Source organism: Pristiophorus japonicus, chromosome 1, assembly GCF_044704955.1.
Source record: "Pristiophorus japonicus isolate sPriJap1 chromosome 1, sPriJap1.hap1, whole genome shotgun sequence".
Classification (NCBI taxonomy): Eukaryota; Metazoa; Chordata; class Chondrichthyes; family Pristiophoridae; genus Pristiophorus; species Pristiophorus japonicus.
Window position 1 is genome coordinate 540,470,966 of NC_091977.1, and position 23,882 is coordinate 540,494,847.

General features: G+C 48.8%; 1 protein-coding gene across 3 annotated transcripts in view; it reads left to right on the forward strand.

Annotated features, from left to right (window-relative positions):
* The window catches only part of osbpl1a (oxysterol binding protein-like 1A), a 316,457-nt gene that overhangs the window by 229,061 nt on the left and 63,514 nt on the right, over positions 1-23,882 (forward strand). For all 3 annotated transcript variants that reach the window (XM_070896777.1, XM_070896770.1, XM_070896784.1), the window contains exon 18: positions 14,894-14,969. In XM_070896777.1, coding sequence (XP_070752878.1) covers positions 14,894-14,969 — 76 coding nt within the window. The remainder of the gene's footprint in view (positions 1-14,893; positions 14,970-23,882) is intronic.

The window sequence follows — 23,882 nt, forward strand, 5'->3', positions numbered from 1 at the left end:
TTGATCGCCTTGCTTTGTGGACCTTCAGATATTGAGACTACCTGGCATAGCAGGAAGGAAACAATGGAAACCCGATCGCTCTGGAATATCCGTCATTTGAAACTGACTGAATTGAAGTGCAATCTGAAAATGAACCAGAGACCCATGTGCAGTGTCACTGCTCCATAAATAATGCAGGTGATGCGATGACCATTCTTGTGCATTTGCAGGACAGCACTCCCGAGGATTGTTCTTTAATATTTATCCGGTTTATTTGTGTATATTATTAAAAATTCTAATTGAGATTTATAAGCTTAAATACATTTCTTGCAATAAAATGCAGTGAAATCAACTCTTTCACTGCTAAATCTTTGCACAATTTGAGTTAGCTCAATATATGATTTAACTCGTATCATGGAGTTTTTGCTCTTTTTAAAAACTTTTGTCAGTCTCAAATTAACACTTTGCAGTGGATTTGTATTTGAAATAATCCTTTTAACAGTTAAATCTATGGTTTGTGAATCATATTAGTTTGCGAGCGAATGTGCGATATATAAACAGCATATTGTTCTGGACGCCTGCTGTAAGGCTATGTAGGTGTATGGAGCAAAGGCGACTCAATGGAGTTAAGGTACAGATCAGCCAGGGTCTCATTGAGCGGAATGGGCTCGAGGGGCTGAATGGCCTCCTCCTGTTTCTACGTTCCTAATACAGCATTTAAATCATCTTTAAATATCAGCCTTAAGTGTCAGCCTTGGCTCAGTGGTAACACTCTTGTCTCTGAGTCAGGTGGTGATGGGTTCAAGGCCCACTTCAGAGTTTGAGCATATAATCTCATCTCACAATCCAGTGCTCTACTGAGGGAGTGCTGAATTGTCGGAAAATGCTGTCTTTCAGACGAAAGAAGATCGGGGATATTTTCCCGGTGACCTGGCCGATATTTATTCCTCAACCTTCACCGCTCTAATCGTTTGGTTGTTTAGCTCATTGATATTTGGGGGAGCTTGCTGTGCACAAACTGGCTGCTGTGTTTCCCTGCATTACTACGCTTCGAAAGTCCTTCAGTGCTGGTAAAGTGCTTTGGGAGGTTCTGAGGTTGTGAAAGGTGCTAGATGAATGCAAGTTCTTTCTTGATTGGAATTGTACCAGGTGTCAGCATGGCTCAGTGAGTTCAAGCCTTGCTCCAGAATTGGAGTCCATAATCAGATAGATGGCGTGATTTCGGGGCCCAGGGGCAGCACGGGCCGGCCCACACTGCGATATGTGTGTGCAGAGCTGGTCTCCAGTCGTCTTGGGTAATCCTTGCCACTGGACCATCATCATCATCTTCATCATAGGCAGTCCCTCGGAATCGAGGAAGACTTGATTCCACTCCCAAAGTGAGTTCTCTGGTGGCTGAACAGTCCAATACGAGAGCCACAGACTCTGTCACAGGTGGGACAGATATTCGTCGAGGGAAGAGGTGGTTGGGGCTGCTTTGCCGCGCGCTCCTTCCGCTGTCTGCGCCTGACCTCTTCACGCTCTTTGCGTTGAGACTCGAAGAACTCAGCGCCCTCCCGGATGCACTTTCTCCACCTTGGGCGGTCTTCGGCCAGGGTCTCCCAGGTGTCAGTGGTGATGTCGCACTTGACCAGGGAGGCTTTGAGGGTGTCCCTTGTAACGCTTCCACTGCCCATCTTTGGCTCGTTTACCATGAAGGAGCTCCGCATAAAGCATTTGCTTTGGGAGTCTCGTATCTGGCATGCGAACTATGTGGCCTGCCCAGCGGAGCTGATCAAGCACTGGACCAAGACCTCGTTCTGTCCAGCCCGTGTGGTGGCTGGTGTGCAACGGCCACCCCACGTTAAAAAAATCCACGCACAGGCATCTTCCACCTTTCGTGATGTCGTTCGGGTCCTTCATTGAAACACCTGTGAACTCATCCTTTTTTGGCGTGGAAGCAAGTCATCCTCGTTTCGAGGGACCGCCTATGATAATGAGATGGCACCTCCTACAATACAGCAATACACTCGCTCAGTGCTGTATGGCAGGAGTGCTGCATTGTTGGAGGTGCCAGCTATCTGATTAGACATTGATTCAGGGCTGGATTTTTGGTTCTGCTCATTTCGGGGCGGTAATGGCAGTAAAGATTGCGCCTGGGAACAGTTAGCGCCTCAGTCTGCCAAATTTGTCAGCTGGGCCCGGAGTGTGGGGCAGAGCGCGAAGGGAGGCGTTGCACACCTCTCTCAGGGCGCTAGGCCGGCTGAGCAAGCGAAAATCCCGAGCTAAATAGCCGGCCTCGGAGCGCAGAGAGAGGGGCCTCGGGCGGGGGATGGGGAGGGGGGGGCAACACCAAAAATATTCCGAATAGATAACTCACGCCACCACAACATGAATCGCAAAAAAAAAAACAATCGCACTTACCCGAGGCGGACGTTACTTACCTCACTGCGGCCGCTACAAGTCGGACCGCCCGCTTTCCCAGGCGGTCCCAGCAGGGGGCGCTACGGATCGGGCGGGAGGTATTAATCGAGCCTGTGTCGCCACCAGGGGGCGTTACACACCGGCTCGCCTCCCCCGGGCGGTAACGTTCCGCGGCCCCCGTCGATACCAGCCCCGAATGTCCCGGCAGGACGCTGGAACTCCCTCCGGGACGCTAACCAGTGTGGCAGAAGACCGAAAATTCAGCCCTTTAAACCGTGCTCGAGTGAATTTCAAAGATCCTGTGGCACTATTTACGGAAGAGCAGGGGGTTACACCAGGGTGAGAATTCTGCTGAGGCTAGTGGCTGAGCTGAAAGTTCCTACTGCAAGAAGCCAATCGGCAAAAGGGGAATCCTTTGGCCGATGTTACACCAGCGTGTTTACTTCTCGCAGCATTGCACGAATTGGAAACTTAGAGAATACAGATTTTTTTTTTTTTGATCAATAAAGTTGCTTCTTGTAAATGTATTGATCAATTCTGCGTTGATATAAGAACATAAGAAATAGGAGCAGGAATAGGCCATAAGGCCCCTCAAGCCTGCACCGCCATTTAATACGATCATGGCTGATCCGATCATGGACTCAGCTCCACTTCCCCGCCCGCTCCCCATAACCCCTTATCCGCTTATCGGTTAAGAAACTGTCTATCTCTCTCTCAAATTTATTCAATGACCCAGCTTAAAGGTACACAGCCAGATAGGGAATGGGTGACCAACAGGAAGAGCAGTGCAGGGTCAGATGCACCGCTTTGGGTACTGTTGAGGGGGATGACTCATCAGGGGAGAGCAGCAGCAGCCAAGTTCATGGCACCATGGCTGGCTCTGCTGCACAGGAGGGCAGGAAAAAGAGTGGGAGAGCGATAGTGATAGGGGATTCGTTTGTTAGGGGAATAGATGGGCGTTTCTGCGGCCGCAACAGAGACTCCAGGATGGTATGTTGCCTCCCTGGTGCAAGGGTCAACGATGTCTCTGAGCGGGTGCAGGACGTTCTGAAAAGGGAGGGTGAACAACCAGTTGTCGTGCTGCACATAGGTACCAACGATGTAGGTAAAAAACGGGATGAGGTCCTACAAGACGAATTTAGGGAGCGAGGAGCTACATTTAAAAAGTAGGACCTCAAAAGTAGTAATCTCAGGATTGCTACCAGTGCCACGTGCTAGTCAGAGTAGGAATCGCAGGATAGCTCAGATGAATAGGTGGCTTGGGAGTGGTGCAGAAGGGAGGGATTCAAATTCCTGGGACATTGGAACCGGTTCTGGGGGAGGTGGCACCAGTACAAACCGGACAGTCTGCACCTGGGCAGGGCCGGAACCAATGTCCTAGGGGGAGTGTTTGCTAGTGCTGTTGGGGAGGAGTTAAACTAATATGGCAGGGGGATGGGAACCATTGCAGGGAGACAGAGGGAAATAAAATGGAGGCAGAAGCAAAAGATAGAAAGGAGAATAGTAAAAGTGGAGGGCAGAGAAACCAAAGGCAAAAAACAAAAAGGACCACATTACAGCAAAATTGTAAAGGGGCAAAGTGTGTTAAAAAGACAAGCCTGAAGGCTCTGTGCCTCAATGCGAGGAGTATTCGGAATAAGGTGGACGAATTAACTGTGCAGATAGCAGTTAATGAATATGATGTAATTGGCATCACGGAGACATGGCTCTAGGGTGACCAAGGCTGGGAACTCAACATCCAGGGGTATTCAACATTTAGGAAGGATAGACAGAGAGGAAAAGGAGGCGGGGTGGCATTGCTGGTTAAAGAGGAAATTAATGCAATAGTAAGGAAGGACATTAGCTTGGGTGATGTGGACTCGGTATGGGTGGAGCTACGGAATACCAAAGGGCAGAAAACGCTAGTGGAAGTTGTGTACAGACCACCAAACAATAGTAGTGAGGTTGGGGACAGCATCAAACAAGAAATAAGGGATGTGTGCAATAAAGGTACAGCAGTTATCATGGGTGACTTTAATCTACATATAGCAACACATTTGGAAAGCAGTGACAGGATCGGTCCAAGTCAGCGTGGATTTATGAAAGGGAAATCATGCTTGACAAATCTTCTGGAATTTTTTTGAGGATGTAACTAGTAGAGTGGACAAGGGAGAACCAATGGATGTGGTGTATTTGGACTTTCAAAAGGCTTTTGACAAGGTCCCACACAAGAAATTGGTGTGCAAAATTAAAGCACATGGTATTGGGGGTAATGTACTGACGTGGATCGAGAACTAGTTGGCAGACGGGAAGCAGAGAGTCGGGATAAACGGATCCTTTTCAGAATGGCAGGTAGTGATGAGTGGTGTGCCGCAGGGCTCAGTGCTGGGACCCCAGCTATTTACACGATACATTAATGATTTAGATGAAGGAATTGAGTGTAATATCTCCAAGTTTGCAGACGACACTAAACTGGGTGGCGGTGTGAGCTGTGAGGAGGACGCTAAGAGGCTGCAGGGTGACTTGGACTTAGGTGAGTGGGCAAATGCATGGCAGATGCAGTATAATGTGGATAAATGTGAGGTTATCCACTTTGGGGGCAGAAACACGAAGGCAGAATATTGTCTGAATGGCGGCAGACTGGGAAAAGGGGAGGTGCAACGAGACCCGGGTGTCATGATTCATCAGTCATTGAAAGTTGGCATGCAGGTACAGCAGGCGGTGAAGAAGGCAAATGGCATGTTGGCCTTCATAGCTAGGGGATTTGAGTATAGGAGCAGGGAGGTCTTATTGCAGTTGTACAGGTCCTTGGTGAGGTCTCACCTGGAGTATTGTATTAGTTTTGGTCTCCTAATCTGAGAAAGGATGTTCTTGCTATTGAGGGAGTGCAGCGAAGGTTCACCTGACTGATTCCCGGGATGGCCGGACTGACTTATGAGGAGAGACTGGATCAACTGGGCCTTTATACATTGCAGTTTAGAAGGATGAGAGGGGATCTCATAGAAACATGCAAGATTTTGACTGGACAGGACAGGTTAGATGCGGGAAGAATGTTCCCGATGTTGGGAAAGTCCAGAACCAGGGGACACAGTCTTAGGATAAGGGGTATGCCATTTAGGACTGAGATGCGGAGAAACTTCTTCACTCAGAAAGTTGTGAACCTGTAGAATTCCCTGCCGCAGAGAGTTGTTGATGCCAGTTCATTGGATATATTCAAGAGGGAGTTAGATTATGGCCCTTACGGTTAAGGGGATCAAGGGGTATGGAGAGAAAGCAGGAAAGGGGTACTGAGGGAATGATCAGCCATGACCTTATCGAATGGTGGTGCAGGCTTGAAGGGCCGAATGGCCTACTCCTGCACCTATTTTCTATGTTTCTAAGATCACCTCTCATTCTTCTGAATTCCAATGAGTAGAGGCCCAACCTACTCAATTTTTCCTCATAAGTCAAATGTCAGATGTTACAGTCCCATCACGTCGTGAAACAAGCTAAATCCAAGCCAAAACACAGTAGGATCTCGAGATATAGTTTACTTGTCTGCAGTTGCAGTGTTATAAAAATATTGTAAAGAAAGCGATCTCCCTTCCATGAATTCTAAAGCAAATGAAAACTTAGTTCATGGTGCTAGCAAAGGCTTCATTGTACTGAATGATTAGTGGCTTTCCCTTCTAAATATTCCTCCGTTTAAATGTCTTTTAGTTTATGTGGACATTCATTTTTATTCTTGGGATGTGTGCGTCGCTGGCAAGGCCGGCATTTATTGCCCATCTCTAATCGCCCCTTGAGAAGGTGGTGGTGAGCCGCCGCCTTGAACCGCTGCAGTCCGTGTGGTGAAGGTGCTCCCACAGTGCTGTTAGGGAGGGAGTTCCAGGATTGTGACCCAGCGACGATGAAGGAACGGCCGATATATTTCCAAGTCGGGATGGTGTGTGACTGGGAGGGGAACGTGGAGGTGGTGGTGTTCCCATGTACCTGCTGCCCTTGTCCTTCTAGGTGATAGAGGTCGCGGGTTTGGGAGGTGCTGTCGAAGAAGCCTTGGTGAGTTGCTGCAGTGCATCTTGTAGATGGTACACACTGCAGCCACAGTGCGCCGGTGGTGGAGGGAGTGAATGTTGAAGGTGGTAGATGGGGAGCCGATCAAGCGGCTGCTTTGTCCTGGATGGTGTCGAGCTTCCTGACTGTTGTTGGAGCTGCACTCATCCAGGCAAGTGGAGAGTGTTCCATCACACCCCTGACTTGTAGTTGGTAGAGAGGCTTTGGGGAGTCGGGAGGTGAGACACTTGTCACACAATCATCATCATCATCATAGGCGGTCCCGCGAACGAGGATGACTTGCTTCCACACCAAAAGGAATGAGTTCGCAGATATTTCTATGAAGGGCACGATATTCCAGTCCTGAACTCGAGGGGTGGAAGATGACTGTGCGTGGGGTGGAGGAGAGGTGAGGGATCGTGGCTGAGATTCGGCGAGTGATCGCAGCGGAGGTGCGGCAAATGTTTGGTGCAGAGGTGCGGTGAAAGATTGTGGCGGAGGAGCGGCGAATATCACACAGTACCCAGCTTTTGACCACCTGTAGTAGTCACGCCATTAATGTGGCTGCTCCAGTTGAGTTTCTGGTCAATGGTGATCCCTGAGCTGTTGACATGTTGATGGTAATACTATTGATGGGAGGTGGTTAGGCGCTCTTGTTGGAGATGATCATTGCCTGGCAGTTTGGTGGCGTGTATGCTACTCGCCACTTATCAACCCAAGCCTGAATGTTGTCCAGGTCTTGCTGCATGTCGGCATAGACTCTGAGGAATTGCAAATGGAGCTGAACACAGTGCAATCATCAGAGAATCACCCCACTTATCATGGCCCATCGTGTCCGCGCCGGCCAACAAGAGCCAATCCAGCCTAATCCCACTTTTCAGCTCTCGGTCCCTAACAGGCGCACATCCAGGTACTTTTTAAATGTGGTGAGGGTTTCTGCCTCTACCACCCTTTCAGGCCGTGAGTTCCAGACCCCCACCACCTTCTGGGTGAAGAAATTTCCCCTCAAATTCCATCTAAACCTTCTACCAATTACTTTAAATGTATGTCCCCTGGTTGTTGACCCCTCTGCTTAGGGAAACAGGCCCTTTCTATCCAGGCCCCTCATAATTTTATACACCTCAATCAGGTCTCCCCTCAACCTCCTCTGTTCCAAGGAAAACAAACCCAGCATCTCCAATCTGTCCTCATAGCTAAGATTCTCCAGTCCCGGCAACATCCTCGTAAATCTCCTCTGTACCCACTCCAGTGCAATCACGTCCTTGCTGTAATGCGGTGACCAGAACTGCACGCAGTACTCCAGCTGTGGCCTAACTCGTGTTTTACGCAGTTCAAGCATAACCCCCCTGCTCTTGTATTCTATGCCTCGGCTAATAAAGGCAAATATTCCATATGCCTTCTTAATGACCTTATCTACCTGGCCTGCTATCTCAGAGATCTGTGGACCTGCACTCCAAGGTCCCTTTGTTCATCTACACTTCTCAATGTCGTACCATTTAATGTGTATTCCCTTTCCTTGTTAGCCCTCCCCAAATGCATTACCTCACACTTCTCTGGATTAAATTCCATTTGCCACTGTTCTGCCCACCTGACCAGTTCATTGATATCTTCCTGCAGTCCGCAGCTTTCCCACACAGCCTATTTGGGAGGCCATTGATGAATTGAGTGAAGGTCGTTGGGACTCTTTCCTGAGGAGCGATCGCAGCAATATCCTAGCGCTGAGACGATTGGTCTCCAATACCCGTAACCATATTCCTTTGTGACAGGTTTGACTGGAGAGTTTTCCCACGGATCTCCGTTGACTTCAGTGTGATGCTTACTTCTTGGTGTCTCACTCGGCCAAATACTGCCTTCATGTCGAGGGCGTTCACTCTCCCCTCCCCTCTGCAATTCAGCTGTTGTGTCAACGGTGTAACATCCCCAGCATCGAAGCACTGACCACACTCGACCAGCTCCGCTGGGCGGGGCCACATTGTCCGCATGCCCGACACGAGACTCCCAAAGCAAGCACTCTACTCGGAACTCCTTCACGGCAAGTGAGCCCCAGGTGGGCAGAGGAAACATTTGAAGGACACCCTCAAAGCCTCCTTGATAAAATGCAACATCGCCACCAACACCTGTGAGTCCCTGGCCAAAGACCGCCCTAAGTGAAGAAAGAGCATCTGGGAGGGCGCAGAGCACCTCGAGTCTCGTCGCCGAGAGCATGCAGAAAGCAAGCGCAGGCAGCGGAAGGAGCGTGCGGCAAACCAGTCCCACCCACCCTTTCCCTCAACCACTGTCTGTCCCACCTGTGACAGAGACTGTAATTCCCGTATTGGACTGTTCAGTCGCCTGAGAACTCACTTTTAGAGTGGAAGCAAGTCTTCCTCGATTTCGAGGGTCTGCCTGTGTTGATGATGGTAACACACCAAGGGTCGAATGAGTTCTGGAGTCGAGTGATTCTGGCGGAACACAAACTGAACATGGGTGAGCAGGTCTTCGGTAAATAAATGCTGCTGGGTGACGACTCCTTCCGTCACTTTGTTGATGGTTGTCGGCTGATGAGGCAGAAATTGGCTGGGTTGGAAATCTCTTCCTTTTTCTGGACGGGACAAACCTGGGCAGGGCTCCGCGACGTTGGTTAAATGCCTGTGTTGTAGCTGTATTGGAACAGCTTAGCGAGGCGAACAGCTCGTCCTGGAGTTCAGTTCGTCAGCGCGATCGGCAGGATGTTGTTGTGGCCGTCGATATTGTGTCCGGTGCGCTCACTTATAACTCGATGTCGCATTAAGTGAATCGCATTGGCTGAATATTGGCCTCTGTGATGATGGATACCTGGAGGAGATGAGCAGGATTATCTACTCGTCGCCTCTGGCTGAAGAAGGCTTGTCTTTTGCACTCGCGCGCTGGACTCTGCCGTCCTTCAAGGTGGTGGTGTCCGAGGAGCCTCCGCCTCCCAATAGCTGCTTCATTATCCACCACCATCCACAACTGGATGCGGCAGGGTAGCAGAGCTTTGATTTAGTTTGTTGCTTATGGGATTGCTTAGCTCTGCCTATAACATAGAATCTTCATAGAAATTTACAGCACTGAAGGAGGCCATTTCAGTCCATCGTGTCCGCACTGCCATCGTGTGCTTTAGCATGTGCTTTCACTGCTAACACGCATGTCGCCCTGTGTTGCCACCTCGTTTTTAGGTATGCCTGGTGCTGCTCCCAGCTTGCTATTGGGGCGAAGGAGTGGCGAGAGATTGTAGAGGGACATGATCGGAGCCCAGGAGAGGCGTGAGTTCAGGGCTAGGGGCCCAGGGGCAGCACGGGCCCAGCCCACACTGCGATATGTGTGCGCACTGGGTCCGTGCAGCAGAGCTGGTCTCCAGCCGTCCTGGTTAACCCTTGCCACTGGACCAAGACCTCGCTCTGTCAAGCCCGTGTGGTGGCTGGTGTGCAACGGTCACCCCACGTTAAAAAAATCCACTCACAGGCATCTTCCACCCTTCAACATGTAGTTCAGGATCTGGAATATTAGGTCCTTCATTGAAACACCTGTGAACTTTTTGACGTGGAAGCAAGTCATCCTCGACTCGAGGGACTGACTATGATAATGATTTTGCACAACAGCAGCTTGCATTTATATAGCGCCTTTAACATAGTAAAACATCCCAAGGCACTTCACAGGAGCATTTATCAGACAAAATTTGCCATCGAGCCACATAAGACGGATGACTTAAAGCTTGGTCAAAGAGGTAGGTTTTAAGTATCGTTTTAAGGGAGGATGGAGAAGTTTAGGGAGGGAATTCCAGAGCTTAGGACTTCAGTAGCTGAAGGCACGGCCGCCATTGGTGGAGTGATTAAAATCGCGGATGTGCAAGAGGCCAAAATTGGAGGAGCGCAGAGAACTTGGAGGATTGTGGGGCTGGAGGAGGTTACAGAGATAGGGAGGGTTGTGGGGCTGGAGGAGGTTACAGAGATAGGGAGGGTTGTGGGGCTGGAGGAGGTTACAGAGATAGGGAGGGTTGTGGGGCTGGAGGAGGTTACAGAGGTAGGGGTGTGGGGCTGGAGGAGGTTACAGAGATAGGGAGGGTTGTGGGGCTGGAGGAGGTTACAGAGGTAGGGAGGGTTGTGGGGCTGGAGGAGGTGACAGAGATAGAGAGGGGTGAAGCCATGGAGGGATTTGAAAACAAGGATGAGAATTTAAAAATCAAGGGTACACTCCTTATAAACTCGGGTTTGTGATATGGCTGGATGGTGATGGAGAAGTGCCATGAGGCTGCAGATTGTTGATGCAATTCCACAGCTGCTAATGGCCCCCAGCGCCTCGTGGTGGCCAGTTTTGAGCTGCTAGATCTTCTCTTAATTTATTCCACTGAGCACCGTGTTAGGGCCACACAACACGATGGAAGGTGTCCTCGGTGTGAAAAGCGTCTTGGTCTGCACAAGGACTGTGCGGTGGTCACCCCTCCTTCACCTTCATGGACAGACTTATTAGCACGCGTGCATTGTTCAACAGAACCTGAATCAAAATTGTCGCAATGTTTGTCTATAAACATGATGCTCGCCTTTTGTCCCAACTCTCAATGTTTATTTAGTGGCCCAGAAATCCAGGCCTCCCTGGATCAGTACAGAATGTGTATGGGGTGTGTAGTGGGTTGCGTACGGGGTGTGTATGGACCCGGGAAGGCATTGCAAAAGCCGGTTTTCGGCACACAACGCGCATGCGCTGAAAACTGGCTTTTCCGATCTGTCAAGCTGGAGCTCGACCGATCCTCGGCATCTCGGGAATGAGGACATTTGCACGGGCAAGATTGCGGGATTTACCCATATCTTGCCCGGCAAATGGCCTCAAAACTCTTGTGCCTGATAAAAGCAGGCACATAGCCTACTGTTACAGGCGTAAGAGTCTTAAAACACACTTAAAACATAAAAAATAAAATTTTTAAAACGCACATTTTTAAAAACCCTGCCCACTTGTTAAATTTATTTTAAAGCAATTTTAAAAACTTTTTTAAAAATCGGAAAAATATATATATTTAATAATCCATAAATAACTTTAATATAAATTAATGTTATGTGGTGTATTTTTTATTAATGTTTGGGGGGGGGGTTTCTCATTCACATTAGTGTGGTCTCCAACTTACGGAGCTCCCCATTATTATGAATGAGAACATACTTTACCTTGATTGGCTGCCCAGAGCCATGTGACTGCAGCTCCAGTCCTGCGCATGTCCTGACTTGCACGTGCTGCGATGTGCCGTCAGTGGCCTCAGGACCGGGAACTCGCGTGGGTCCAGCAGGAACAGGTAGGTGCGCATCTTTTTAAAGTTTTTTTTTACCCGATCGCCCGCAGGAAGCAGCCGACAAGGATTTCTGGGCCAAAATGTGTGTGTGTATATATATATCTATAAATATATATATATATTATATATATTTAGGCTTACTCACATGCCCAATAAGTAATTCAAATGCAAATTAGATTTCTTTCAGAAAATAACATTTTGACGTGCAGTATTGGAGTGATTTGAAACGTGACGTGGTCAAGCGTATTTGGGATATAAAGGTGACTTTGGACCTATTTCCAAAGCTCTCCAGCACTGGGGGTTTTTTTCTATAGTAATTTCCACGTGTGGTACCCCGTGCTGATTGGGTCGAGCGTTCGCTGCCCACTGTTCGAGGGAAGTCGAAGCCAGGGACCTCTGGCTGTACACTATTTGAGTTCTCATCACTGCATTCTGTGTGGCTGGAGTCGAGGGCTACTAGCTCCACAAGCTCCTTCGTCAGACACTCATTGTCCTCTTTCACAATTTCACGGGAGGCTTCCACAACTGTGCTCGTGCTCCCTTCTGAGGAACTCTGACAAGAATTCAGGGAATCTTTGAGACAATTGTGGGTGATGTCTGAAGACTGAAAGCCAGAATCAGGAAATTCTTGCAATGAACACTCCAAGTGAGTATCTTGACTGGAAGGTGGCTTAGGTGGCTATTCAAGAGAAAGGACTGTGTTGTGCATTCAGAAGGATGTTGTGGGAGAGTGGGTTCTTTTGTGTCAGATTGCAGTGCTATGGGCCCAAGTTTCGAGCCGCGCCTAGAACGGCGCAGTCCCGACCTGGACGCCCGTTTTTCGCGCCACAAAGTGCGCCTAAAAAAACCTCCCAGATTCTCAGGCTCCCTGCAGGTCCTCTGGCCCTCGGCGCAGCGCAGCAGGAGCTGTGGGGGGCGGAGCCAGGTCCCTGCGCTGAAAACAGTGCCGGGACCTCTGCACATGCACGCTACAGTGGACACACATGTGCAGTAGCTCCAGGCGCTCGAAACTGTGTGGGAGGGGCCCGAAGCACGCAGCCCCTAGCCCTGGCCGAATGGCCTCACTGGGGCTGCGTGAGTAAGGCTCCTCCCACGGCCAGCTCCTGCTTCATCCCGACCCGACTCGACTCCCGCTTCCCGCCTCCGGACCGGACCCGACCCCGACCCCGACGACTCCCGCTTCCCCCCCAGCCCCTGGACCCGACCCCGACTCCGACTCCCGCTCCCCCCCCCCCCCCCCCCGCCTCCGGACCGGACCCTACACCGAACCGACTCCCGCTCTCCCGCCCGCCCCCGGACTGGATCCGACCTGACCTCCCTCTCCCTCCCTCCCCCCGACCCGAACCGACCTCCCTTCCCCCCCCCCCCCCCCCCCCCCCCGACCCGCGCTCCTCCCGATCCGACCCAACGCCACCTACCAGTAAATCTGGTGCTGGGGACGGGCCCTGCCCGAAGTCTCGGGCCCGGCCCGTTCAGCCTCCATCCCCCTTCTCATTCCCCTCCGCCCCCCATCTCCTTTCCTTTCCCCCCCCATCTCCTTTCCTTTCCCCCCCCATCTCCTTTCTCCCCCCCCATCTCCTTTCTCCCCCCCCCATCTCCTTTCTCCCCCCCCCATCTCCTTTCTCCCCCCCCCATCTCCTTTCTCCCCCCCCCCATCTCCTTTCTCCCCCCCCCCCTCTCCTTTCTCCCCCCCCCCATCTCCTTTCTCCCCCCCCCATCTCCTTTCTCCCCCCCCCATCTCCTTTCTCCCCCCCCCATCTCCTTTCTCCCCCCCCCATCTCCTTTCTCCCCCCCCCATCTCCTTTCTCCCCCCCCCCCATCTCCTTTCTCCCCCCCCATCTCCTTTCTCCCCCCCCCATCTCCTTTCTCCCCCCCCATCTCCTTTCTCTCCCCCCCCCATCTCCTTTCTCCCCCCCCCATCTCCTTTCTCCCCCCCCCCATCTCCTTTCTCCCCCCCCCCCCATCTCCTTTCTCCCCCCCATCTCCTTTCTCCCCTCCCCCCCCCATCTCCTTTCTCCCCTCCCCCCCCCATCTCCTTTCTCCCCCCCCATCTCCTTTCCCCCTCCATCTCCTTTCCCCCTCCATCTCCTTTCCCCTCATCTCCTTTCCCCCCTTCCCCTCCCCCTTCTCCCCCATCCCTCCCCCTGCTCCCCCATCCCTCCCCCTTCTCCCCCCATCCCTCCCCCTTCTCCCATTTCTCCCCCATCCCTCCCCCTTCTCCCCCATCCCTCCCCCTTCTCCCCCATCCCTCCCCCTTCTCCCCCCTCCTCCCCCTCCCCTCGCTGTCAGAAACACAGACACTGACAGACAGAGAATGAGAGACACACAGACAGACAGACAGAGAGATAGAGACACGGACAGAGACACACTGGGGGGGGGCGGGGGGATCCCAGCACGCTGTTGGAGGGCTCCCGGTGCTGCAGTCAGTAAGTAGAAATGTTTTATTTATTGATTTTTTAAAAAATTATTTCTTATTAATTTTTTTGATTGATTTATTGGTTGATTTATTGATGTATTTATCATTTATTATTGATGATGGCTCTTTATTTGTAAAACTGAAGTGTTTAATGTTTGTAAACTTCCCTTTAAACCCCCCCCCCCCATTCCCTACGCCTGATTTGTAACCTACGCCTGATTTTCTAAAGTGTAGACAAGGTTTTATCGAGCGTACAAAAATCTTCACTTACTCCATTCTAAGTTAGTTTGGAGTAAGTTTTCACTGACGAAACTTTGAAAACAGGCGTAAGTGGCCGGACACGCCCCCTTTTGAAAAAAAAATTCTGTTTCAAAGTGAAACTGTTCTAACTGACTAGAACTGGAGCAAACAAACTAAATGACGAGAATTCCGATTTCTAAGGTACTCCGTTCTACACCAGTTGCTCCTAAAAATCAGGAGCAAATCATGGCGAAACTTGGGGCCGACATTCGGTCTCTGGGTCATGGACAGTGATGAGGTGACAGTTCTTGGTCGCCTGCATCCCACAATTCCGTCCACCTGGACGGTGGGTCGATACCAGCTGCCTGAATATTGGCTTCTGTTTCCCAGCATGCCCAAAGCCATTTTAAGTGCTTTCGTGGTGTTTTTTTTCAATTCTTCATGAATTAACCAGAATGACTAACCTGTGCTGAGAACACAATCGTGACCCTTTTTGAGTTGTAAATTAACTCCATTTCAGAATTAGCATAAAATCTAAGCATTGTCTTTTCTTTCTTCTTTTACTTTAGAACAAGCTTGCCAGCTCCAATGTTTTCCAGAAACGATTTTAGTATTTGGAGTATACTGCGTAAATGCATTGGAATGGTGAGTAAATTGGAGACACTGTGCATGTTTAGTTTCGAGATGCATGAAGAGAAATTGCCATCGCCCTGGGAGGGGGAATCATTGTCCAAGAACATTCCCAATTCCAAGAATTTTGTTTCCACTGTTGTATTGTCAGGTTGGCAGCAGAGTGGTATTTCATAGAAACATAGAAAATAGGTGCAGGAGTAGGCCATTCGGCCCTTCGAGCCTGCACCGCCATTCAATAAGATCATGGCTGATCATTCCCTCAGTACCCCTTTCCTGCTTTCTCTCCATACCCCTTTAGCCGTAAGGGCCACATCTAACTCCCTTTTGAATATATCCAATGAACTGGCATCAACAACTCTCTGCAGCAGGGAATTCCACAGGTTAACAACTCTCTGAGTGAAGAAGTTTCTCCTCATCTCAGTCCTAAATGGCCTACCCCTTATCCTAAGACTATGTCCCCTGGTTCTGGACTTCCCCAACATCGGGAACATTCTTCCCGCATTTAAACTGTCCAGTCCTGTCAGAATCTGATACATTTCTATGAGATCCCCCTCATCCTTCTAAATTCCAGTGAATAAAGGCCCAGTTGATCCAGTCTCTCCTCATGACAGTCCAGCCATCCCTGGAATCAGTCTGATGAACCTTCGCTGCACTCCCTCAAAAGCAAGAACGTCCTTCCTCAGATTAGGAGACCAAAACTGTACACAATATTCCAGGTGAGGCCTCACTAAGGCCCTGTACAACTACAGTAAGACCTCCCTGCTCCTATACTCTAATCCCCTAGCTATGAAGGCCAACATACCATTTGCCGCCTTCACCGCCTGCTGTACCTGTATGCCAACTTTCAATGACTGATGAACCATGACACCCAGGTCCCATTGCACCTCCCCTTTTCCTAATTTGCCGCCATTCAGATAATAAGTTAAGTGTACAGTACAGTAACAGGCCTTTCGGCCCAACTGCTCCATGCCGGCATTGATAAGAACATAAGATCATAAGAAATAAGAGCAGGAGTAGACCATACGGCCCCTCGAGCCTGCTCCGCCATTTAATACGATCATGGCTGATTTGATCATCGTTCAAAAATCAGTCTATCTCCGCCTTAAATATATTCAATGATCCAGCCTCCACAGCTCTCTGGGCAGAGAATTCCACAGATTTACAACCCTCAGAGAAGAAATTTCTCCTCATTTCTGTTTTAAATGGGTGGCCCCTTATTCTGAGACTATGTCCCCTGGTTTTAGTTTCCCCTATGAGTGGAAACATCCTCTCTGCATCCACCTTGTTGAGCCCCTCATTATCTTATATGTTTCAATAAGATCACCTCTCATTCTTCTGAACCCCAATGTGTTTATGGTCCATACGAGCCCCCTCCCACCCCTCTCCATCTCACCCCATCACCATAACCTTCTATTCCTTTCTCCCTCATGTGTTTATCGCCTTGAATGCATCTGTGCTATTCGCCTCAACCACTCTCTGGGTAAAGAAGTTTCTCCTGAATTCATTTATTGTGTGTCCTTAGGAGTACAGCAAAGAACATAAGAAATAGGAGCAGGAGCAGGCCATACGGCCCCTCAAGCCTGCTCTGCCATTTAATACGATCATGGCTGATCCGATCCAATCATGGACTCAGGTCCACATGAGCTTATAAGGCTCCATTCTGAATCATACCCACTAGGCCAATTACATAGAAATATAGAAAATAGGTGCAGGAGTAGGCCATTCGGCCCTTCTAGCCTGCATCGCCATTCAATGAGTTCATGGCTAAACATGCAACTTCAGTACACCCTTCCTGCTTTCTCGCCATACCCCTTGATCCCCTATTGGAAGGACTTCATCTAACTCCCTTTTGAATATATTTAGTGAATTGGCCTCAACAACTTTCTGTGGTAGAGAATTCCACAGGTTCACCACTCTCTGGGTGAAGAAGTTTCTCCTCATCTTGGTCCTAAATGGCTTACCCCTTATCCTTAGACTGTGACCCCTGGTTCTGGACTTCCCCAACATTGGGAACATTCTTCCTGCATCTAACCTGTCTAAACCCGTCAGAATTTTAAACGTTTCTATGAAGTCCCCTCTCATTCTTCTGAACTCCAGTGAATACAAGCCCAGTTGATCCAGTCTTTCTTGATATGTCAGTCCCACCATCTCGGGAATCAGTATGGTGAACCTTCGCTGCACTCCCTCAATAGCAAGAATGTCCTTCCTCAAGTTAGGAGACCAAAACTGTACACAATACTCCAGGTGTGGCCTCAACAAGGCCCTGTACAACTGTAGCAACACCTCCCTGCCCCTGTACTCAAATCCCCTCACTATGAAGGCCAACATGCCATTTGCTTTCTTAACCGCCTGCTGTACCTGCATGCCAACCTTCAATGACTGATGTACCATGACACCCTGGTCTCGTTGCACCTCCCCTTTTCCTAATCTGTCACCATTCAGATAATAGTCTGTCTCTCTGTTTTTACCACCAAAGTGGATAACCTCACATTTATCCACATTATACTTCATCTGCCATGCATTTGCCCACTCACCTAACCTATCCAAGTCACTCTGCAGCCTCATAGCATCCTCCTCACAGCTCACACTGCCACCCAACTTAGTGTCATCCGCAAATTTGGAGATACTACATTTAATCCCCTCGTCTAAATCATTAATGTACCGTGTAATCAGCTGGGGCCCCAGCACAGAACCTTGCGGTACCCCACTAGTCACCGCCTGCCATTCTGAAAAGTACCCATTTACTCCTACTCTTTGCTTCCTGTCTGACAACCAGTTCTCAATCCACGTCAGCAATTCTCCCTTTACAAGTCGCAGTTTTGACTATTACTTGCACACATCAAAAACTTTGGCTATTTTAAGTTTTCCTCACTACTATTTTGGTATAGCCTTGTGAACAGGTCGAGGAGTGCTTCAGCAATTGTAACCTTGAAAGAAAACTTCTGGCGAAATGTCCACCGTTTGTCACACACGCCGTGTTCCTCGGCCACTACTCCCTGAGTCGGTATCAGCCAGCTGATACGTTTTTGTCAGACTGATTCTCTGCCTTCGATTGCTAGCAACTCCAGGTGTTAAAACTTCCATCCAACATTCTGGATCTGTCTCGGTGTCCGCTCACTCTGTCTTCTCACCGTAAATGAATTTCACAAATGCTGGACTTCGAAAGTGGAACTGGCCTAAGCACCTAGTACTCCAGAGAGCTTTCCAATGAATGGAGGGCGCCCAGTATCACGCCTGCAACTGTCCAGAAGCACAATTACAGATTCAGGTGCACTGAAAATCAAATGTCAGGCCTGAGGAAAGTCCGCGGTATCGGACCAGCAGACTTCCCCACCGACGTGCACAGATGGGGAGCAGTTGAGGTCCTTTGGAACTTGTGTAACTGTAACTTTCTCTAGCCGACATCACCAGGCTGATTGTCAACTCCAGGACTTCCTGCCATCAGTTCCAAGCAAGCAACTGGAGTCGCGATCACTAAACTATCATAAGGAATCCACAAAGAACTCCTTCTTCTCCCCCTCCAGAAAGACTGCTCTTTTCCATGTGCCAACTATGGGATGTTTCCCATCCAAGTATCATCATCATCATCATAGGCAGTCCTTCGGAATCGAGGAAGACTTGCTTCCACTCTCAAAATGAGTTCTTAGGTGACTGAACAGTCCAATATGAGAACCATAGTCTCTGTCACAGGTGGGACAGACAGTGGTTGAGGGAAAGGGTGGGGAGTCTGGTTTGCCGCACGCTCCTTCCGCTGCCTGCGCTTGATTTCTGCATGCTCTCGGCGACAAGACTTGAGGTGCTCAGCGCCCTCCCGGATGCACTTCCTCCACTTAGGGCGGTCTTTGGCCAGGGACTTCCAGGTGTCGGTGGGGATGTTGCACTTTATCAGGGAGGCTTTGAGGGTGTCCCTGTAACGTTTCCTCTGCCCACCTTTAGCTCGTTTGCTGTGTAGGAGTTCCGAGTAGAGCGCTTGCTTTGGGAGTCTCGTGTCTGGGGCATGCAAACAATGTGGCCCGCCCAGCGGAGCTGATCGAGTGTGGTCAGTGCTTCGATGCCATCCAAACGAAGCTCATAATAAACTTGAAACAAAAATAATCAATTCATTGATGTAGAGTAGATGTTTCAACTTGCGAGGAGGACCAGAACCAGGGGCCATAAATATAAGTCAGTCACTAAGGAATCCAATAAGGAATTCAGGAGAAACTTCTTTACCCAGAGAGAGGCTGAGGCGACTAGTTTCGATGCATTCAAGGTGAAGCTAGACAAACACATGAGGGAGAAAGGAATAGAAGGTTATGCTGAAGGGGTGAGATGGAGAGGGGTGTGATGAGGCAGGTGTGGAGCATAAACACATTGGAGTTCAGAAGAATGAGAGGTGATCTTATTGAAACATAAGATAATGAGGGGGCTCGACAAGGTGGATGCAGAGAGGATGTTTCCACTGATGGGGGAGACTAGAACTAGGGGACATAGTCTCAGAATAAGGGGCTGCCAATTTAAAACTGAGATGAGGAGGAATTCCTTCTCTGAGGGCCGTGAATCTTTGGAATTCTCTGCCCAGAGAGCTGTGGAGGCTGGGACATTGAATATATTTAAGGCGGAGATAGACAAATTTTTGAGTAATAAGGAAATAAGGGGTTATGGGGAGCGGGCAGGGAAGTGGAGCTGAGTCCATGATCGGATCAGCCATGATCTTATTAAATGGTGGAGCAGGTTCGAGGGGCCGAATGGCCGACTCTCCTATTTCTTATGTTCTTATAAACACCAGCACAGACCAGTTGGGCCAAATGGTCTGTTTCTGTGCTGTAAATACTTTGGCTCAAGTTAATTGTTGCAGGTGCAGGGCACTCTCCAGAGGTGTTCAAGTCCTACAGGACTCAATTGTTGTGTATCTGTAACACATGCACTCCCATGTGCCGCCACCAGGTAGCGCAACCCCTGAAGTCCCAAGGGATCCCAGCATCCCTTGGGAGCACTTTATATAAGCCGGCCCCTAAGGCCTGTTCCTCACTCCTGGAGTGTCTTAATAAAGACTCAGGTCACTGTTACTTTAACCTCCCTGTGTGCAGCCTCATCTGTGTTAGGAACACAATATCAATGACTACCCAAAGTGGCGATGATGCGAGCTGGACCCACACTATCCTTGTCTTAATTGAAAATTGACAATGTTTCTGGAAGATAGCCACATGATTTTATGTACTAGCTCTTTTGGAACGAATAAGGACCGAGTCTTGTGACCCTTTTTTTTTTGAGCATGGATTTGAACATAAGAACAGAAGAAATAGAAGCAGGAGTAGGCCATTCGGCCCCTCGAGCCTGCACCACCTTTCAATAAGACCATGGCTGATCTGTTTTAAATGGGCGACCTCTTATTCTGAAACTAGTTCTAGATTCCCCCATGAGGGGAAACATCCTCTCTGCATCTACCCTGTCCAGCCCCCTCAGAATGTTATAAGAACATAAGAACATAAGAATTAGGAACAGAAGTAGGCCATCTAGCCCCTCGAGCCTGCTCCGCCATTCAACAAGATCATGGCTGATCTGGCCGTGGACTCAGCTCCACTTACCCGCCCGCTCCCCATAACCCATAATTCCCTTATTGGTTAAAAATCTATCTGTGACTTGAATACATTCAATGAGCTAGCCTCAACTGCTTCCTTGGGCAGAGAATTCCACAGATTCACAACCCTCTGGGAGAAGAAATTCCTTCTCAACTCGGTTTTAAATTGGCTCCCCCGTATTTTGAGGCTGTGCCCCCTAGTTCTAGTCTCCCCGACCAGTGGAAACAACCTCTCTGCCTCTATCTTGTCTATCCCTTTCATTATTTTAAATGTTTCTATAAGATCACCCCTCATCCTTCTGAACTCCAACGAGTAAAGACCCAGTCTACTCAATCTATCATCACCCCCTCATCTCCGGAATCAACCTAGTGAATCGTCTCTCTGCTCCCTCCAAAGCCAGTATATCCTTCCTTAAGTAAGGTGACCAAACTGTACGCAGTACTCCAGGTGCGGCCTCACCAATATCCTGTACAGTTGCAGCAGGACCTCCCTGCTTTTGTACTCCATCCCTGTCGCAATGAAGGCCAACATTCCATTCGCCTTCCTGATTACCTGCTGCACCCCCAGGTCCCTCTGCACCGCAGCATGTTGTAATTTCTCCCCATTCAAATAGTATTCCCTTTTACTGTTTTTTTCCCCAAGGTGGATAACCTCACATTGTATTCCATCTGCCAAACCTTAGCCCATTCGCTTAACCTATCTAAATCTCTTTGCAGCCTCTCTGTGTCCTCTACACGACCCGCTTTCCCACTAATCTTTGTGTCATCTGCAAATTTTGTTACACTACACTCTGTCCCCTTTTCCAGGCTTTTCAATAAGATCACCTCTCATTCTTCTAAACTCCAATGAGTGACTATTCAGTCAACTTCTTTCCTCTTGTTCACAACAAGACATTTCGAGTAAGCACGAGACTTCATGGTGGAGTATACAGGACAGACTTTGATACACAGTACAGGTGATCAGCCTAACTATACGGAGAGCGACCTTTTTTCAGTTGCAAGTTCTATCTTTCAAGCCCTCTGAAGTAATGCTGAAAACCGTGCTCCTTCGTACACCGTATTTTGGTTACACCAAAGGAAAATGTCGTCGATAAGACTACTCCCAAATCCTTTGAAAACAGACTATTCATGTAAACACTTGTAGTTGCTTACCCAAAGATACTTCCCTTAAACAAGACTTCCTGAACTAACTGTTACTAACTACTTTGAAGAAAAAGCTTTACTACCTGTTATGTTTCTGTACTGCCGCTAATGGCTACCACCTACCCATGGTTATTACCATAGCTATGATAGGGGAGACTAGAACTAGGGGGCATAATCTTTGAATAAGGGGCCGCCCATTTAAAACAGAGATGAGGAGGAATTTCTTCTCTGGGGGTTGTAAATCTGTGGAATTCATTGCCTCAGAGAGCTGTGGAAGCTGGGACATAGAAACAGAGAAAATAGGTACAGGAGTAGGCCATTCGGCCCTTCGAGCCTGCACCGCCATTCAATAAGATCATGGCTGATCATTCACCTCAGTACCCCTTACCTGCTTTCTCTCCATACCCCTTGATCCCTTTAGCCGTAAGGGCTATATCTAACTCCCTCTTGAATATATCCAATGAACTGGCATCCACAACTCTCTGCGGCAGGGAATTCCACAGGTTAACAAATCTGAGTGAAGAAGTTTCTCCTCATCTCAGTCCTAAATGGCCTACCCCTTATCCTAAGACTGTGTCACCTGGTTCTGAACTTCCCCAACAACGAGAACATTCTTCCCGCATCTAACCTGTCCAATCCCGTCAGAATCTTAAAAGTTTCTATGCGATCCCCTCTCATCCTTCTAAACTCCAGTGAGTACAGGCCCAGTTGATCCAGTCTCTCCTCATATGACAGTCTCGCAATCACCGCAATCGGTCTGGTGAACCTTCGCTGCACTCCCTCAATAGCAAGAACGATTTTCCTCAGATTAGGAGACCAAAACTGTACATAATATTCCAGGTGAGGCCTCACTAAGGCCCTGTACAACTGCAGTAAGACCTCCCTGCTCCTATACTCAAATCCCCTTGCTTTGAAGGCCAACATACCATTTGCCGTCTTCACCGCCTGCTGTACCTGCATGCCCACTTTCAGTGACTGATGAACCATGACACCCAGGTCTCGTTGCACCTCCTCTTTTCCTAATCTGCAGCCATCCAGATAATATTCTGCCTTTGTGTTTTTGCCACCAAAGTGGATAACCTCACATTTATCTGCCATGCATTTGCCCACTCACCTCACCTGTCCAAGTCACCCTGCAGCCTCCTAGCATCCTCCTCACAGCTCACACCGCCACCCAGTTTACTGTCATCAGCAAACTTGGAGATATTACACTCAATTCCTTCATCCAAATCATTAATGTATATTGTAAAGAGCTGGGGTCCCAGCACTGAGCCCTGCGGCACCCCACTAATCACTGCCTGCCATTCTGAAAAGGACCCGTTTATCCCGACTCTTTGCTTCCTGTCTGCCAACCAGTTCTCTGTCCACGTCAGTACATTACCCCCAATACCATGCGCTTTGATTTTGCGGGACCTTGTCAAAAGCCTTTTGAAAGTTCAAATACACCACATCCACTGGTTCTCCAATGTCCACTCTGCTAGTTACATCCTCAAAAAATTCCAGAAGATTCATCGAGCATGATTTCCCTTTCATAAATCCATGCTGACTTGGTCCGCTGCTATTTCATCCTTAATGATTGATTCCAACATTTGCCCCACTATTGATGTCAGGCTAACCGGTCTATAATTACCCGCTTTCTCTCTCCCTCCCTTTTTAAAAAGTGATGTTACATTAGCAACCCTTCAGTCCATAGGAACTGATCCAGAGTCGATAGACTGTTGGAAAATGATCACCAATGCATCCACTATTTCTAGGGCCACTTCCTCAAGCACTCTGGGATGCAGACTATTCGGCCCTGGGGATTTATCGGCCTTCAATCCATCAATTTCCCTAACACATTTCCTGACTAATAAGGGTTTCCTTCAGTTCCTCCTTCTCACTAGACCTACTGTCCCCTAGTACAATTGGAATGTTTTTTTGTCTTCTTTCATGAAGACAGAACCAAAGTATTTATTCAGTTGGTCTGCCATTTCTTTATTCCCCATTATAAATTCACTGGAATCCAACTGCAAGGGACCTATGTTTGTCTTTACTAATCTTTTTCTCTTCACATATTTATAGAAGCTTTTGCAGTTAGTTTTTATGTTCCCTGCAAGCTTCCTCTTGTACTCAACTTTCCCCCTCTTAATTAAACCCTTAGTCTTCCTCTGTTGAATTTTAAATTTCTCCCAGTCCTCAGGTTTGTTGCTATTTCTAGCCAATTTATATGCCTTTTCCGTGGC